This window comes from Xiphophorus maculatus, chromosome 1 (genome assembly GCF_002775205.1).
Source record: "Xiphophorus maculatus strain JP 163 A chromosome 1, X_maculatus-5.0-male, whole genome shotgun sequence".
Classification (NCBI taxonomy): domain Eukaryota; kingdom Metazoa; phylum Chordata; class Actinopteri; order Cyprinodontiformes; family Poeciliidae; genus Xiphophorus; species Xiphophorus maculatus.
The window spans coordinates 25,475,934-25,494,924 of record NC_036443.1 but is presented as its reverse complement, the minus strand read 5'-3'; the positions used below and the strand labels follow the sequence as shown (position 1 = coordinate 25,494,924).

Below are 18,991 nucleotides of genomic sequence, written 5' to 3'. Positions count from 1 at the left end.
GTCGATCCAGAGTGAAGCGAGAGGCTGCTTTGCTCTGAATAAAGACTCATGTAGTGTAGCAGCATCTGAAAACAAACTGTTTATTTTTATATTTTCCAGATGCTTCGATCTAAAGCAGTCTGCAAAAATAAACTATTACAGATGTCAGCAGTTTTCCAAATCTTATCTTGCCACTGTTTGGTTTTTTTACACTTTACTGTCAAATTGTTAATATTTTATATATTTTTAATATTTATTTTTATTATTTCTGTCTTTATTGTAACGTGTGCTGCTTCCTTTCTTGGTCAAGTGATTCTTGTGAATTTTTATCTGGTGAAGTAAAAGTTTAAAAATAAAAAAAGAGGATCTAGTGATAGTTTGAGGTATTTCTGGAGATATTTAGGTACAAACTCATGATGTAGCCACATACATGTCTTTTATCACTGAAGAGAAACTAAAACACCAATAAAAAAAAAACTGCAGTAAGAAAGTCTCGCTTAACTTTTATAAATTATTTTACTAATAAGTAACAAACTCTTGATTTTTTTTTAATGTAGAATAAATTCTCATTTCGACCTGTTCACTTTTCAATTAATCTCTTTGAGTTTCCCCTTTTGAACTAAATAACTGATGTAAATATGTGAATATATTACATTTAGATAGTAACTAGTTTTAAAAATGTGGCTTTAATACTCTGTTTATGTTCGTCAAAGCTGCTGTTGTGACTTTATTTTAACTGGACAGACATCTGACATAGAGCTTCCACTTTCTAACAAGAAAATGAAGCTTTTTGGGTTAAAAATGTGATCACACAAAGTAACAGTCAGCATTACGTGCTCAGGAAAAGGTCATGTGTCACACTTCCTCCACATGTTCTCTGCTCTGCTGAATTCAGCTTAATGTTGTTTTTCAGTCAAAACTTCCTCTAATTTTTATATACGTAAAATTCTAACTCTGTCCATTTAGCCATTTTATTGCTCCTCTCTGAAAAGATTATAAAAACATTGTGAAACATTTTTCACTTTATATTTATGATAAAGTTTAGTTTAAGTTAGCAGCAATGCTTCCTAAATATTATCTGGAGAGAAAAAAAAGCTAAAATCAGTCATCTTTTCCATAATCTCTGCCGTGTAATTTGTCTGATATACCATCACCACTAATATTTGCAAACTGCAGCATTGTACCTTTAGTATTTTGTCAACATTTATAAATAAGATGCAATGGGTAAAATATTATAAGCTGATACAGTAGAAACGCTGAGCCTCCATCTTAGTATATGCTATAGAAAGCTCTAGATGTAGATTATACAGCTTCATTTCAGATTATATCTAGTGCGTTTTTTATAATTTATGTGAATAAAATCAGAATCAGTACTGGATGTGAGCACATCCTTAGTGTCTTGAATTCTTCTAAAATTAAGATCCTAAAAAATCCTTAATATATATTTTTAAAATGTCAGTTGGCCTTTAATTTACTATTCCCAAGTCTATAAAAGTATTAGTAGAGCCTCCTGCACAACCAGTGAGATAGTAATTCATTGCAGAAATCTTGAATTGAAGCCTCCATACAACTTCATGATAAATCTGACATTTATATAAGTTAGAATGTAATTAAAGGCATCTCAAGTGAAAATATATGTATCTTAATATGTGTAGTCAAAAATCAGTTTCAATTTTATGTTAAAACAGCCTGCCATACCTTTAATTTTAATGAATTTAGATGCATCTATATGTTATCTAATGTGCTTTTTAAAATTGTTTTTCTTTAATTTAGAATATGTTTTTGCTTATTTTCAGCTAAGACTGATGAAAAGGTGGGAAAAGCATCATCAAAAATACTTTGACTTTTTCCATTCATCTTTAAAAATTAAGCTATTTCCAGGTTATCGATATAATAATCTATTAAACGTGTCACGTGGTGGCAGAATACACAACAATCTTCACCAGAGACGCATGAATAGAGATTTATGAAAGAAAATGGAGAGAGAAACACAATAATGCAGTACATCACATCGAGTTGGGCCAAAAGAGGTAGCTGATTTCACTTTTCTTTTCAAGCATGATATAAATGCAGGTCTAATTGCATACAATGCCTCTTAGGATATAATTTTAGATAAATACACAATGTTTACAACTCTAAACATTATGCATTTACAAAAGCACCTGTACAAAAACATTTTTGCAAAGCCCACAGCAACACATCTAGATTTATCTGAACACATAAAGACATTCTTATTGCCACGTGGAATGCAGTAAAAATAGAAAAAGAAAAGAAAGAAAGAGAAAAACTGGGATTCTTATGTACATCTTCTCCAAGCCACGTTTAGCCAAGTATGGTGATGCATGTTAAAGTTTCCTATGTTTTCTATGATACAAAAGGCAGCACACAAAGAGAAACACTCAATAAGTTTGTTATTATACAATCAGCATTTTTAACATTTATAACTGGAAAAAATAATAATTAGTACAATGTACAGTATTTGGATGATTTCTAATGAAAGACCAGGGCCTGAAATGACTAATGAAGAGAATCTAAGTGCTTTCTGAGTAGCTCTTAATGTCTCTGCTCTGGCGCTTTTACGTCTCCTGCTGCTTATGTGCATGTTTGTAGGTGGAAGGTGGAGTGTCTCATGGCATGACGTTTGGATTAAGGGATTAAAACTAAACAGAGAGAAAATCGGAGGGAGGAAGAAGGAGAAGAACATGACGGAAGAAGCAGCAGAAGCTCAGTTGGAGTACATCTGGCCCTCTGGCGGCTGAGGAAGCTTCATGTTCTCCTTGCACATCATGAGGCGCCGCAGTTCCAGCAGCACCATGCGAATGCTGTAGGAGTTCTGCCACTTGGCCAGCGGGGTCACGGCGTGCATGTCGACCTGCGGAGAGCCAGACGTCAACGAGGTGAAGCTCCAGATCCAATACCGCGACACGCAATATCAGGGTTCAATATGCAATAAAACGTCAATAAATAAAACTACAGAACCCATTTTTAATTCTTTCTGCCACATATGTACACTGCAAAAACACAAAATCTCAAAGTACTCTTGGTCTTGTGCAAATATCTTAGTACACTTGAAATAAGACAAAACCAACTTATATGTAACTTTTCAGCAAAACGTGAGCAATTCCTTAAAATTGATAAAAATGTACTAGTTCCACTTATGACAAGATATTTTCCCCACACTATAAGTGACATAATCTGCCAGTGGAACTAGAACTTTTTAAACCAAAATTAAGGGATTATAGACTAAGTTTTCTTATTTTAAATGTACCAAGATATTTGTACAAGAAATCAGACAAAAATACTTGGGAGAAATCTGTGTTTTTTTAGTACACTTTAAAAACAAAATCTTACTTTTGGCCTAGTTTCTAGTGCAAATATCTTAGTACATTTGAAATAAGACAAACTTGCAAGTAACTCTTTTTTTTAAGTCAATAAATCCATAATATTGATTGTAAAAAGATATAATTTCACTGGCAGATTAATTCACCTGTAACAAGATTTTTTTCCACAGAATAAGTGAAATAATCTGCCAGTGAAGCTAATACTTTTTCATTAACATTAATGAATGAATGATTTAAAACAAGCCCCTGTATGTTGCTGAAAAGCTACCTATAAGTTAGTTTCTTATTATTTTAAGTGTACTAAAATATTTGCACTAAAAACTAAACCAAAATACTTAGTAAGGTTTTCTGTTTTTGCAGTGTAATGACATTATTATATTTTGCGCTGATAATTACAAAATGCAGAGGTTGCTCTTTTTTAGAAATTATGTGATAATGTGGCACATTATGCGATAAATGAACAAACTCTGATCTTTATTCTTCAAATAACGATCATGTTGTAGATACTACAACATTGACCAAAGTTTCAATTTAAATTGAAACTTTGGTCAATAAAGTCCAAACTTTCAGTCATTTAGTCACCATTTCAGAATCCTCGTTAACTGACATGTTTACAAATAATTCAAAATGTGTTAAAAGATTTTATAACACTTATTACATAATGCAGTTTTAATGATGTTTTATTACATTTTACAGCCACATCTTATTACATAATGAAGTTATGTTGACGTTTTATGCAATCGACCAACTCAGATTAGCGCTTTTTTTTTTTTACTAAAAGGTTTGGCAAACAGCATTTGTATTAAACCCCCTTTCCTACAACACCACTAAATAAAATCCCATGCAACCAATTTACTTGAAAAGTGTTTTTAGACTCTGCAGCCAGAGTTTCAACAGAATCAAACCTTATTGATTGGTTTGTAAGAATGGCTTAGTTAAAGCCCAGACCACTTGATATTCACACTTTCCACCCAACATGAGTAAACTGGAGTTATTTTACAAAGAATGAGACAAAATTCACATTTCTTCGTGAAAAGCTTGTCACAGAAATGCGGTTTTTCAAAATATAGTCAGGGAATTGAATACAGATGTACACCACACTTTTCAGATTGTCTTTGTACAAAAAAAAAAAGTAAAATAATGTATAATTACTCTTAAAATCCACAATTACATGCTGCTTTATGCTGGTCTATCTCATAATACATTACAGTTTGTCGTTATAACATGAAAAAATGTAAAAAATTAACTTTATAATGAACCAAAATCAGCTTATAAATCATAATAGAGCCATTCAATTTTAAATTATAAACATTTATTTAGGCAAACCATCTGTCAGTTCTTTTCCTACAAGCATAAAACTGAAACAGAATCTCATCACTGCACAACAGACATGGGAAAAAGTCCCTTCTGGTTTTAAACAGCCACTCCTGAAGCAAATACTAAACAAATAATCAAAGATAATCACAGAAGATAACATTCATAGTCATCATAGTTAGTAGCTTTGGGGATTTACATACCACGCCGTTGGACGTGTGCACGCCATTCAAGTTTATCTTGGTCACAAATCTGACAAACGGCGGAGAGTCTGGGTAGCCTGGCCCACATTCAACCTTCAGGTTGTACATCCTGTTTTCATAACTCGTCTGCGGACGGACAGACAGACAGAGAGGTTAGCAGGCCGAGTCTGGAAACTGGAAAAGATGCAACTTCTACCCATATTTAATGTGTAAATACAAACGTTTACCAAGCATATTTATGGTACAATTAAAAACAGTGAACAGCATGTAAACACAGTAAAGTAACAATAAACAAAACTTCTTCTGAAGAATCTGTCCAGTAGCTCTGCGATGATTACTGCAGTGATCGATTATTCTGATCGTTAATCGGATTAAAGAAAAACTGTTTTTTGCAGACTTTTTATTTTTACACAATATTAGAAATACATTATAAAGCAAATACAATCTTACATTCCTTTTTTCAAATATGAAACTCCATATTTATGTTTGTTTTTTGTGCACCTAATTTAATAAATTTTTTCAGAAACTTTCTGAGATTAATCTCAACATTTCTGATTTTTTGGGTGGAAATTTACTCCTTTTTTTCCTATTTACAATGGTAGTTAAATGAAGACTGAACTAGATCCTGTTTTTATTGCTGATAATAGATTAAATATTTTATCAGTTTTAATAAAATGAGGTCAAAATAAAACAAACAGGATGCTTTTCATTTAACAACAAAGAAAAGGTGCAAAAACCATTTGAAGTTTTGGATCTACAATCCTTTTCCTACATTAAAATCTGATAATTTAATTAAAATAGTTCAGGCTTAGTTTAAAAAATTACATTTTTGGTGATTTTACTTATTAGAAATGATATTTCTTGGCCTGTGATTACATCTGATGTGGTTTAAACTCAGAGACCTAAGGATAAAAACTCTGCCAGCCTTTAGAGGAAGCTGGTCTTAATTCTCCTCCCTGATCTGCTCTCTGAAGCTCCATGTTCAGCTCAAACCTCCCACCTTTCCTGTCATGCAGCACTGCATTAACCTTTAACCTCTGCTGCTTAATGCCTTACGAGGCTGTTAGGTGTTGAAACGGCACCACTAACCCTCGGAGGGCCGAGGATCACGCCTCTCCACCGTGTCAGGGTCATGTCCTCGTCGTCCTCCAGGCCCCAGCTCACCGTTCCGTCTCCCACACCCTTCTGACCCTCTTCCAGCTCCTCCAAAAGTCGGAAGTTGCGGGGAACTTTAACGCCTGTTTGTGGAAAAAGAAAAAAAGGTGTAAATACGTCTCGTTTAAACTGTTTGTTGACAAGACGCTGAGTTACTGCAATAAAACTTGAAGTTAATGCAATTGTGTATTCAATCAAGTATTCTGACAATTAATTGATTGATCAGATTTTAAAAACTGGCACATTCTCCATATTTTTCATTTAAACCTTTTATACAGTATTACGAATACACTAAACTATGTAATACTATTCCTTTTTAAATAGGAAAATAAACATTTTATTGCCTGAAATGCAATAACATAACATTCCTTTAGTGGATCCTTTGTAGCTCATCAACATGTGTAAGGTTCAGCTCTTTCTGCTTGCCTGAAAGAGTCAAACTTTTCAGCTTGTATTCATTTTTGTTTCCTCCTAAAAATATATACTGCTGTTTGCTGCTTTGGATGAAATTAAATAAAAACCCATAGGCCATAATAATAATTATCATCCTTGATCTTTTCAAGGAAATAAAATGATGGATATAAAGTTCATGCTTTATTTTGAAAAGCATCAGGTTAATTGATTATATATTCATATAATCCCACGTTCAGTACAGTACAGTGATCTGTTGACTGTTTTATAACTGATTAATAATTGAATAGCAAAAAGTGATTATAGGAGTTTTTTGGTTTTTTTTACCAAGTGAAGCTGAATCTGACCCTGGAGGAGATTTGGAAGATTTTATTAAAAGTGCTTTGATGCCAATCTAGTGATTTGACTATTAAATAGGTATCAAAGCACTTCTGTGAATTAGATGTGGTTTTCCCTTATCAATAAATAAGAATTAATGTGCAACACTTTAAGCTTCATCTGCTACATTTGGAGTCTCCAGGTGGCTCTTTGATCATCTAAAATGATGAAATGTCGCCCTGTTTTTGTTCCATTCTTTTGTCCTGTGCCTTCCTGGTGAACGTGGCCTACAACCACCGCTGTTTTGATTTACTGTGGTCCCGCCGCCGTGCTGCTGCATCACTTGGCCTCTGCAGTGAGACGGAGGCAGAGCTGCGCCCTCCGAACAAACTCAGCCACGTTTCCAGCCCACCGGCATCGGCACAGCCCGGGCCACCGCAGCAGGTCCCGTCGCTGCTGACCGTCAACACGCCTGGATGCGGATGCGCCAACACCAACAATCAGCGAGGGGACAAACCCCGGCCGGTGACATCCGTTTTCAGCGTCGGTTAATATCGCAATGTTGCAAATAAGTACGCGGAGGGAACGCGGTCCCAGTAGGCGACATTTGGCTTTAGAGGCTCACATTGCTAAGCTAAATTATATGAACAATAAAGTCACTAACTGACAGTACAGAAATTCTTTCGCCAATCCTGCAAGATCGGTTATTTAAACTTTAAATTTAGGTTAGCTTAGCTGCTGCCATCGCTTCCTATTCATTCTTTGGGGCTTTTATTTCGCGTTTATCTTTTCTAAAACACACCTCCACATTATGCTACATAGTTAGTATCGATTCAAAACTCATTGGTTATGAAGATGTATACATTAGCGAATTAGAAAAGGCAATCTTTGGGTGATTAAAGATGTTTTTTCATCATTTACCTGATCCGGTGGCGACCGCCATCTTGTCGCTACGCAGCGGGAACGCGCACGTGCCCAGTGGTGCGCGCACGTTGTAGCTGTTGCTTTTTCTTTGCTTCCTCCTAAAAAAAGGCTTACTGCTTTATTTAATAATTAAATAAAACCCAGAGGCCATAATAAAAATGATCTTCCTTGATCTTTTTAAGGAAATAAAATGATGGAGATAAAGTCCATGCTTTATTTTGAAATACATCAAGTTAATTGATTATATATTCATATAGGCTAATCAATGTGAGGTGAATAAGAGCTGTGACAGATTGGTTAATAGTAAATGTAAAAAATAACAGCGAGGAACAACAGCTGCTGCTCTCCAGTGTTACACCAGCTGCGTTTTAATTATTAATAGGTCTATTATTCGACTTCTAGGATGTCCAGAGACAGTGTTACAACTAATGTTGTTTACAGGTCCCTGTTTTAAAAATTCAACATACTCTTAAATAGAGTTTCAAACTCTTCATGGTTGATTTTTTACTTTAATTTAAAAAGTAAAACACGTATATTCATTATACAGTTATATATATTTTAAGCCTTTTTCAGTTAATTTAGATCAAATGCATCAAAATTAATGCCTGTGATCCAAATCTGGCTACATAGTATCGATTCAAAAATCATTGGTTATGAAGATGTTTCTCTGGCCCCCTGGACTGCAAAGAGCCACAGAAATAGAACTTCAAAATAATAGTTGTGTAATTTTAATCAAATTAAGTGAGTTTTTGTTTGTACAAATTACTTAGATGCTAAATATAAAATTTCTAGAGATCCTCATTGAATGCAGAGAAAGCTACAATATTCTAACAGTAGTTTTAGCTAATAATTTCTGCCACAACCGGCTCTTTGAGGACATTCATGCTTCATGATGTGACCTAAAATTAAACTGAGTTTCACACCCCTGATTTACATTATGTGTTGCACCAAATGAAGTCTAAAATTTCAGTTTCTCAGAAAATTGGAGCAGGTTAATTTCATAGTAAGTAGACTTTTAAAAAAATAAAATAAAAAACAGAGCTTATGCATTTATTAAACTGGGCTTATAAAATGATTTTTAAAAAAGAAAGTTATTGTTTTTATTGCTGAGAATAGATTAAAAGCTTTAAAAAAAAACTGAAAAAATTGCTAAAAAGTTAGGAAACTCTCCATTGCCACTTTGCTTCAATAAAAAATATTGCATGTTTATTTTATTGCTGAGTAGATTTAAAAAAATAACAATAATTTGCATTTTAATTTGGAAAAACAGGACAGCTTTTCAACTTTGTGAAATTTATTTTCAAATAAATTTGTGACTGCCCAATTTTGCATAAAAATGGGATGCCACTGAATTGGACGGTGAATTAAACTTTTATTGATATTCTAATACTTTTCAGATGTATGGTTAAAGTATCCAACGTCTTCAAGGCAAAGAACACACACAAAAAAGTTGGTGTTTGTTAGTTTATTTATAAATACAGGTTAATATGTACATTATAAGCCTCCCATAAGGAAGACAACAAAAAGGCATCAAGGCATTATTCTGATATCTAAGCTTCGTCTCCAAGGGCATCCGACCAACACCGACATCCATGTGGGTTCCAACTCAGAGAGAAATGAGTCATATGACAGGCAAAATAAAGTCACTCAGACCGTTTTCTCCAACAACGGTGGCAACATTTACTGTAAATCCTTAAGGAAAGCATAAGGCAATTAATTTGAAAAACCTAGGACTCATTATGACTAGCTCATTAACTTCCAGAAATCAAGGTTATATCATCTTTATATGGTGTGTAAATACACCTCTGATCCATTTCTGATCGTTCAGTCCTCCGAAATGGAAACAAAAACTAATTATACCTTCCTAACAAACAGACAGAAGATATTTGTATTGATTCACGGCCACAAAACAACCAGGAATGCGTCAGTCAACTGCCTGCTTTACCCAACAAAATCTGTCTCAACTCAAATTTGTTTTAATACTTCAAATGATATCCTTAACTCTTGTAATGGAGTGGTTGTTTTTACCCACACAAGAAAATCCCACTAAAGTATTTAAATGGCTCTAACTACAATCCTGAGAGCACTTGGAGAGAACATTTATGCGCAATAAATCGATAACAAAAGCACCTAAAGCCAAGAGAGAAAGTGGTTTGGGTTCCCGTTTAGCTCACCACAAATCCTCCGTTCAAAGTTCTCTGTCATGCGAGTCTTTATTACCAATGAATGAGTCTCTTTAAGCCTTTTCTATCAATAACCAATAGTCATTACCCTATATCTTACGGATTTACAAGAAGCACAAGACATCCTTAAAACTGCACTGCAAAACCACAAAATCTTATATTTTTGGTCTAGTTTCTGGTGCAACTATCTTACTACGCTTGAAATCAACATTATGCTCAGTGATGTAGTCAGTAACTAATAGTCCTTTTAATTACCTTATATTTAGCAGAGCCTGTTTAAGTGACTTAGTGGCAGAAAGTTCATGAGGTTTGATTTTAGTATTTCTGTTGGGGTTTTTTTGTTTGTTTTTCCAAGTTTTCTTCTGGTGATCCGGACAGTACTGCCCTGTTTTGTACTGCCGGGAAGCCAGATGCGTTCTGGAGGAGGACGGGTGTAAAGCGAACCCGATCTCACAAAATGATGACAGCTGCTCTGGGTAGGCCTGTCGCAATAAATCAATTAATTGCATGATAAATTAAAACAAGCTCATTTCTCTTTTCTCTGATAAAAGACTCCAGTCTGGTGTTTTTGTCTCAACTAGCCTCTTTCTTTGAAGGACAATTTTGTTTACGGAGAGACTTTGTAATTTATATTATTTTTCTTATTTTGGATATTCAAAATGTCCTCCAGATCCAGTGTTAAATGTTCAATAGAAATTAAAGTTTATTGATCTTTGAGGATGTATTCTTGCATTACCATTATATTACTTCAAATTGGTCTCAAAACAACAATATTATCTTCTATCGCAATAACTTATGGGACAATTTATCGTCCAGTAAAAATTGTTATTGTAACGGGCCTGTCTCTGAAAAATCAGAGATTTACTTTTGATGAAGTAAAGTCTGCTTTGTGAGCATTAAGAAAAGTTGTATATTTGAGAACTTGGTCGTTCTTTTATCCGTGAATTTAATAATCTCAGGTCCAGGAGAAGACATTACTTAACACGTGTGTTGGGTCGTTAATGAAGGAGTCGTTCCGTCTCCAGTTGTTCCTGATATGCAGCGGGTTGCATCCTTATCAAACGTCCTTGAGCCTGTTCTTCCGAAGCGGTGATCACATTGTTGATAAAAATGAAAGAGGTTTGCAGTGAGTAGCTTTGTCCCATATTTATTAAGACATCATCTGCCTCGTCCGAAGAGATGACAGCGGTCTCAGAATATCCTGTGGTTGTCAATGAAGGTCAGAACGAGCGTTTAGCAGCCATTTGTTTATCATGAGCAATCTGGAGTATTTCAAATCCCCCCATCGAGCTGATGGGATGGGACCACTGAGAAACGACTCCAGTTTTAGTTTCCCAATAGCGTTCAGAAGAATGGTAAAGACTTTTGTTTGTCCAGATCAGAGAGAGTATTTTCTATGTTATATCAGACACTATCTCTGGGGAACGAGTATTTTCATTCTTTTACTATTGGAAAAATGACCAAATGCATTCATTGATCATCTCTGGCAATATGCAATTTTGGCACATATTGAGATTTCTTGGTGTTCACTTTGGGGGCTGAATGCGTTTGTCTTGCCTCACAGCTCGTGTTGGTGTTTGAAGGTGATGTTTATTTTTCGTTGGTGCAGTCGGTGTTAAAGTGTTGATGATGGGGGAATATTTCAGCTCAAAGCTGATCACGCTGATTATTATTCTCATCTGATTCGAAGTGTGAGAATTTATGTTTTCAGTTTAGCTCCCAAAGAGTTTCTGGGTGAGGTTTGTGAGAAACTCTCCGTTTGTTTTGAAGAAGAGTTGCTTCATTTCCAGTCCAGCCGCTGAATCTTCATTTCTACTGACTGAAGTCTTTGTGTAACACTGAGCTGGTCATTGTTTTGAGTTATTCGTTGAGCTGAACCAGGGTTGTTCTTGGTATTCCTCTCCAGAGCATGAATCTTTACTTCTACAGACTGAAATCTGTGTGTAATATTTCTGATGTCCCCTTTGTCGGCCAGAGACATTTTGCTCTGGTTCAGCTTGAAAGTGGAAAAAAATAAAGCAAAAGAAATCCCGCAGTCCTTAGATTTGAAGTAATCCAGTATAGACATCAATAATGTAAGTGTAACTATTAAAACTGGGTGTATAAAGTAACTTTAACAGGCAAAGCTATCAATAAGGAAGTGAGAGAGCAGCTGTCAGTTTCAGACTTCGATTTTGACTTTGTATTTTGATTATTTAGTAGCTCACTGGTTCTCCCTCTGTAACAGATTCATCCATTTATTAAACTACTAGTAAATATGGCTGTGTTTTAGAAGGAAAGATAGGAATTTCGTAATTCTTGACAAAAAAATAAACAAAAAACATATTTGTGCCTCACTTCGTTTCCACTTATCCTATAAAATTATCAAAAAGTGTGCAAACCCAAATGTGCAAGTAGAGAGCAAATGTAACAGCTACTTGAAATTTGATCACAAGCTATCAACAATGGTATCGCCTCCAGAGAGATCCTATGTAACTGACTGATTCTAGGACGTTCATATCAAATTCGATTCTTTAGAGCTTCTTCATTCAACAGAAAATAAAGCGGTGACGAGTAAAAGTGTGAATACAAGCTCTCCTGATCGAGTGTGTGATCATTCTCCACAGCGCTGGTTCAGATCAGAGTAATAGTCTCACCTCCTTTGGAAAGTGATACATTATTTGCAAAAACCTTTAAAAAATGATGACCTGTGTTAGAAATAAAAAGCTTATAACATATTGCAGTTTAGATAATGTATCTGTGTAGAAAAGCTATAAAATAAAATCCCAGAAACAGAGCCCTCGCTTGGTGAAAGAGAAAAAAAAAATGTGCAAGACTTAAAGCTATGGCATCAGAAACGGTTAGCCGTTCATCTTGTGAACTGCAGTTTTTAAGTGAGGCAAGAAAACACAACGTGAAGCCTGGGCAGAGCCAGGGGTTGCTGAGGTAGGATGCAGTTAGCCTTCAGAGTTATTTCATTTCTTAGCCCATTTTAAGTCGTCTGCTCTGGGTTTCTCTCCCGTCACGCCCTGGATGAGATCCTCCAAGGTTCTCCAGAAACCGAGCCTCTCCAGAGGATAGTTTAACCAACCTGGACAGAGGAGAGAGAGAAAATCAACTTCACTGGGGGGAAAAAAAATATTTTAGTGCTCCATCAGACTGCCTCGGAATAAAACCCAACGATTATCATGCAAATATTATGTTCACTACATCCATGAATAGCCCTACAAAAAACGCTTATAACTTCCTATTTTTAATAGTTCAAACAGCAAATATACCTCAATAAATAGGTTTCACAATAAATCTGGAATACACACAGTATATTGAGAAAGACATATGATAATATCAATAGATGATACGCCTGATAGATTATTCACTAATTTCAGGGTAAGCAAGACTGGTGGTATCAAGTAACTGACTCTCTTTGGTTACCTAGCAACAATGTCAAGTAACTTGTGGTTACCTAGCAACTATCTGTTCAGTAACTTGCACATCAGCAGTTTTAGGTTTTGCCACTTTGCCTCCTAACTGCTTTAAATGTTTAATGCAATTGATCGCATTCTCTTTTTTTTCCTAGTAAATTTTTTTTTTAAAAGCTGGAACCTTTGTATCGTGTTTCTGGTACGCCTGCAAATCTTACGCACAAGCAGCAAACAGTAATGGACGACAAAGGAGTTCTTTTGGCCCACTAAGGGTTAATTTTAAAAACAATCTAACGGGAAAGCAAAAAGGCCTTTTGGATTTGAGATTGCTTATTTTGTCAATATATGGTTTACAATTAAAATGTCATTGTGATTGATTACAGACCCTGAAACTAACTCAATTAAAATTTTTAATTGTGTCACGACACAAAGAAATTTGAGTCTCAACATTTTTATAAAAATTACCATATATGTAATCTTTCTTTTAACTTTATAAAATTAATTGCATAACAAAGTTCAGTTCTCACCAAACCAAGAAATATTCAGGACTTTTAACTCCTCTTGTATCCACTTTTACACCAGCAACACTGAACTAACTCTGATCTCCATTTGTCAAAGACATTGAAGAGTCATCAAAATATAAATTTTCCCCATCCTGCATGTGGCAGATGGTAGGTTTTACTACATTTAAATGTGTCTGTAACAAATAGAAAACAATAAAAGATAAGATTTTGAAGGGATTTGAACACCAGGGAATGAAACAAGGAAAAAAGATTTCAAAGGTGAATTAATAAAAAACATTCAGAATGGAGGCCAATGATGCAGAATCAGGCATTTAGTTTAAAAAGAATATATGGAAAACTTGAAGAAATAAGGGGAAAATTTTATCCTAGATACACACTTTGACCAAATTGTGTATTTTTCCCCCCATTAAGACAGCCACAGTTGTAGTAATAAAAAATGTTTTAAATCGGCCTGTCATGATAAGTTTCTGGGGCAATAAGTTGTCCCAGATAATCGCTACAAATGATAATGTTGTGTTCTTGAGACTATTTTCAAGTAATATAATAATAAATGGCATAATTATGCTAGATTAAATTTGCTTTAAGTTTGTAAAGAAAACTAAACACTGAAACTGGAAGATATTTTAAATAACCAAAATAAAACAACCAAAAACAATGAATAAAATGTCAATAAAAACCACACATGACTGAAAACATAAATTACATGGATTATGAAGTCTTCTACCCTTTAATAAATATTAAATCAGAATTGAAATGATCCATTTAATTTGAATTTATTATGTGGTTAACTGATTCGTTCTGGGACTCGGCCGGCAGAGACGAACCTGTGGTGATGCAGAAATACGTCTCATGAGGGGAGACGTGATGGATGCGGTGGTGCTTGCGAGGAAGGATGACGTGGCAGTCCTGCAGGAACACCACCCAGCGAGGAAGGCCAAAGTACGTGTGCGACCACTTGTGGATCTGGTTGGTGAGCGTCACAAAGATGGCCAGCGCGTACAAGTAGCAGTACCACGGGTAGATGTGGTAAATGTCCGCTGCAGTCACAGAAAAACCGAGACGATTCGTGTTTACCGTCCGTTGGGTTCTGTCTGTGCTAATATTTTCAGACAAAATGTAATTTTTGTTGGTAGAAACGCTCACCAGGGGACAGCATGAGAAAGTTGAAGGCCATGTTTGCAAGAGGGACGATGGTCAGCATGCAGTTGTCACCGTTTGTCTCGATGAAGTCGTGACGGGTGATGGCCGTGGGGTCGATGTGGTGCTCTCTGAACGGGCGAATAAACGCCTGCAGGAGGGAAAATATCCAGGTAGTTAGTGAAAACCTCAACAGAAAACACTAAATCTTACCAAGCAGCTTCTAGTGAAAAAATCTTAGTACACTTGAAATGAAAAAACTAATTTATAGGTAACTTTCCAGAGCTTGTTTAAGTAAATAATTTCTTAATATTGTTTTTTTTTTTTAAGTACTAGTTCCTCTGGCAGATTATTTCACTTATAACATGGAGAAAACATCTTGATATAACTACTAACGTTTAAAAACCAGTATTATGGATTTATTGACATAAAAAAATCTCACATCTTGCTGAAGAGTTCCTTGTAGGTTTTGTCTTATTTCAAGACATTTGTTCCAGAACTTGCACCAAAAATACTTAAAAAGATTTTGTGATTTTGAATTGTCCGACAAAAACATTTTTCCCTGTTATAAGTGAAATAGTCTGACAATAGAACTACAACTATTTATAATAAATATTAAGGAGTTATTGACAAACTCGTATATCTTGCTGAAAAGTTAATTACAAGTTGGTTTTTAACAGAGCGAAGCCACATATTTACAGACAAAAGTAGTTTGTTTCTTTCTTTTGTTTTTAAATGCAAACATTTTTGCACATTTTTGGCTCATTTACTCATCTAAGAATGCTGTTCTTTAAGGAAAAGCGTCCTTTTTTTGGAGTCTGTGTACACCAGTTAATGATTAATCCATTACTAAATTAGTTGGCAATTATTTTAACAATCGATTAATTGTTTTAGCTCTGGTGGAAACCCTGAGATCTTACCTTTCCAACGATGGGCAGATCCACTGATCCCCATGTGTCGGCCCCCCAGTGTACGAGTCCTGACGCGAAGTCAGCGGTGAGTATTCCTGCCACTGAGGAAGAAGTTATGATCAGAAAAAGAAACTAATAAAAACATCCACACCTTGAGTAATTCTGGATTCAGAGCTTACCGATGCCCAGCTGTATGTACCACATGTGTCCCAGATGGAAATTGGCAAGAAGGTGAATTAAGTTGAAGGCCATGAGAGAGAAGCAGAGGATGACGCTGATCCATTCTTGACATCTTTTGCCTGCCAGGAAATACAGAAACAAAATTGACAAAATGAAGAAAGAGCGAAATGTTCCTGATTAGATTAACAGTCCAAACGAGTTTCCAGCTCTTCTCTGATTCACTGACCTACTTGTGATAACGTGTCGTCCAAAAATAAAACTTTCAAAGGTTAAACTTATCAGATTCCTGCTTAAAGTGGCAACAACGAATTTTATTTTATTTCACTGGAATTTATGTGATAACAACTTGTTTCTTCTTTTTTTTTTTTATCCATTCACTTTTGCAAAACAACTTAAGATCATTTGGATTTAATATTGAGCAGTTTTCAAGACCTGCCACAAATTCTCAATCATATTTGGGTCTGGACTTCAACTAGGCCGTTTCAACACACTTCAGGTCTGTTTTGCACGTAGACCTGCCACAATGACATTTTGTTGGACAATAAATTGTCCTAGAAGTTATGGCGATAAACAATAATTTTGTTGTTTTGAGAGCAATTTAAATGTCCAAAATAAATAAAACTGAAAACATAAAATAAATTATGAAGTCTCTGTAAACAAATTTGTCCTTCAAGAAAAATAAATAAAATAAAAAGAACAAATAAATGGTCTAGTTGAGACCAAAGAACCAGACTTAAGATTTTTGTCATCTAGTTTTTGGTGGAAAGAGAAAATAATAAATCATGCAAATTTAAATTATTGAGCTTCATTTAATTTATCGTGCGATTTATTGTTTTTTGCAACATGTCTGCATACACTTAAATAAACATAATTTGATTGTGTCTCCAGTCTTACTGCACACCTGAAATGAAAGGCTGATGAACAGAAATCCAATCATTTGGTGTTCTGGAGACGAAACGCATCGAAACCATGAAAGACGGCAACACTGATCTAAACCAGTCCACTATGGATCTGGTTGTATGTTTAATCTCGAGGCTCTTAAAGGGCCGACATGTAAAAAATATATATATACATTTTTAGCTTTTCCTCATTTTATAATGTTATTCCTTTATCAAAAACAAACCTGGAGTTTTGCTTTGATTTTTCATGCATGTTTGAGTGATCTTTTTAATCACCCGTGGCAACCAGTCAACTGTGCAAAACGCTTGTTTTGCACAGCTTGTTTTACACAAAACTGGAGTTTCCAAGCTGAGCTACCGCCTGACAGAGCAAGCCTTCCCCACTCAGCTCCTCCAGACTAGCAGCAGCAACTAGCAAACACCTGGAGGAGCTGAGAGTCTGCAGAGCTCAAACAAACCATTTCTCAGCCCAACACTCCTAAGAAAGTTTGTAAACGGCTTAATGGAGTAGCTAAAGGTTGTGTCGGAAAGAGCAGAAGCTTCTTAAAGAGAAAAGGGCCCAATTTCAAGCCATTAACTTGTGATTTCTTTTAAGTTAGTTTTGATATTCAGACTATTTATAAATGATGGCAACATAGGTACCTGTAAAATACATAATGCTGCCCCTTTAGAAAGAGTTTCTACAAGGATCTAGACAGACCCAGTGTCATCCCCCTCTCTAAAATTCCCACCATGATTTTTTTTGTCTCTTGCCACTCTCCCATAAAATCAACATTTATATAGTTTACAGCTAATGTATGCTCTGTCAACAAACTGTTTCCTAATCTACCTCTGCATTAAGCTTCACTTTTGAAGGTAACTGGCTGAGATGGATTTCATTTAGAGGCTTAAGAGTAAGGAAGGCTGAATATAAATGATTTTGTAGATCTATGATATAATAACCAGATAAAATACACTCGTATTTCTGGTCGTGACAAGACAAATCAAGAAGATCGGGGGACGAGAAAACCCTAACCTATTTACAATATAAATAAAATTATCTTAAAAAGGACACAGGAAGGAAAAGGTCTGTTTACCGCACACAACCAAATTAGTCATATGCTGGCTGGTCTGAACAGAGCTCGAACCATTACATTTGTATAAAGGGTGTGGAGGATTTACTTTGTGACTCAAGTCCAACCTGTACTGTAATACGAGGAATCCTGACATAGTTTAAGAGCTTAATGGTTTTAGGTCACGGTCTGCACGTCAACCCTGTTGGAGAAAAGATTCCCATAACCTCAGTGCTGAAAATGTCAACGCTGCACACAAACTCCACACAAATGTAACCGGTCTCACATGATCCCTATTGTGTAACAAAAGCATTGTGGCTTGGACAAAACACAGAGGCAGGAGCAGCCGCCGACTGGTTCCGGTCATCAAAGGCATTTCTGTTGTCGCTCGCACAGCCATTTGTTAGGTTTTCACCGGAGTTTGTTTGCTGGTGACTAACTAGGCAGCCAGTCGTCATATATTACACCCTCTTCTTCAGCTCTCAAGCTGGCAGCACCAGACCCACAAACGGCGCTGATCGACTCACCTGGCGAGTACAGACTAGCCAGTTCTCGGGCACCGGCGTGCTGTGAGCCCCATCTGACCGCGCCCCGACCCGGACCCTGCGGCTGTGGGGTCTCCGCTGCCACTCCACACCCGTCCTCGGTGACCATACTCGCCATTTCTTTCCTCTGTGGGCCCGGCCCCTTTCGGTCCTTCCACTCGCAGCACCGGGAACCAAAGGAATCGTGAACGTCTCATCCGACGGAAATGGCAATGTTTTCAACCAATCACACACAAATCGATGAGCGCAAGAGCCAATGGCAGCGCGAGAAAATGTTTCCGTAATTTTAGAGCAACCAATAGGGAGGCATATTGCGAGTATTTCATTTCCTGGCCCCACCCGTGCTGTTTCCTCAGCCGTAGATGTGAAACTCACCAGAAGATGGCGCTGTGAGCGTATGGCACGTTTCAAACGGACGGAACTGGTGTTGTAGCGACATTCGTTACCCCTCGTATTTGTCGTTCCATCAGCATTTTAAAAAATGCCAGCTGTTTTTCATCGAATTAGTTCGAGC

At 36.1% G+C, this 18,991-nt stretch overlaps 2 protein-coding genes across 2 annotated transcripts; both read right to left on the bottom strand.

The window, feature by feature from the left end:
- Positions 1 to 1,926: 1,926 nt before the first annotated feature.
- Positions 1,927 to 7,720, bottom strand: ube2v1 (ubiquitin conjugating enzyme E2 V1). Its single transcript, XM_005798900.2, has 4 exons — positions 7,643 to 7,720; positions 5,927 to 6,075; positions 4,838 to 4,963; positions 1,927 to 2,851 (listed from the first exon to the last, which is right to left on the bottom strand). The coding sequence occupies exons 1-4, from the start codon at positions 7,662 to 7,664 to the stop codon at positions 2,705 to 2,707; spliced, it is 444 nt and encodes a 147-aa protein (XP_005798957.1). The 5' UTR covers positions 7,665 to 7,720; the 3' UTR covers positions 1,927 to 2,704.
- A 4,263-nt stretch (positions 7,721 to 11,983) lies between these two features.
- LOC102227768 (transmembrane protein 189-like) lies at positions 11,984 to 18,667 on the bottom strand. The gene is made up of 6 exons (XM_005798897.2): positions 18,460 to 18,667; positions 15,981 to 16,100; positions 15,811 to 15,902; positions 14,897 to 15,041; positions 14,578 to 14,790; positions 11,984 to 12,898 (listed from the first exon to the last, which is right to left on the bottom strand). Exons 1-6 carry the CDS (start codon positions 18,593 to 18,595, stop codon positions 12,783 to 12,785), a joined length of 822 nt encoding a protein of 273 aa, XP_005798954.1. The 5' UTR covers positions 18,596 to 18,667; the 3' UTR covers positions 11,984 to 12,782.
- Between the last annotated feature and the right edge of the window lie 324 nt (positions 18,668 to 18,991).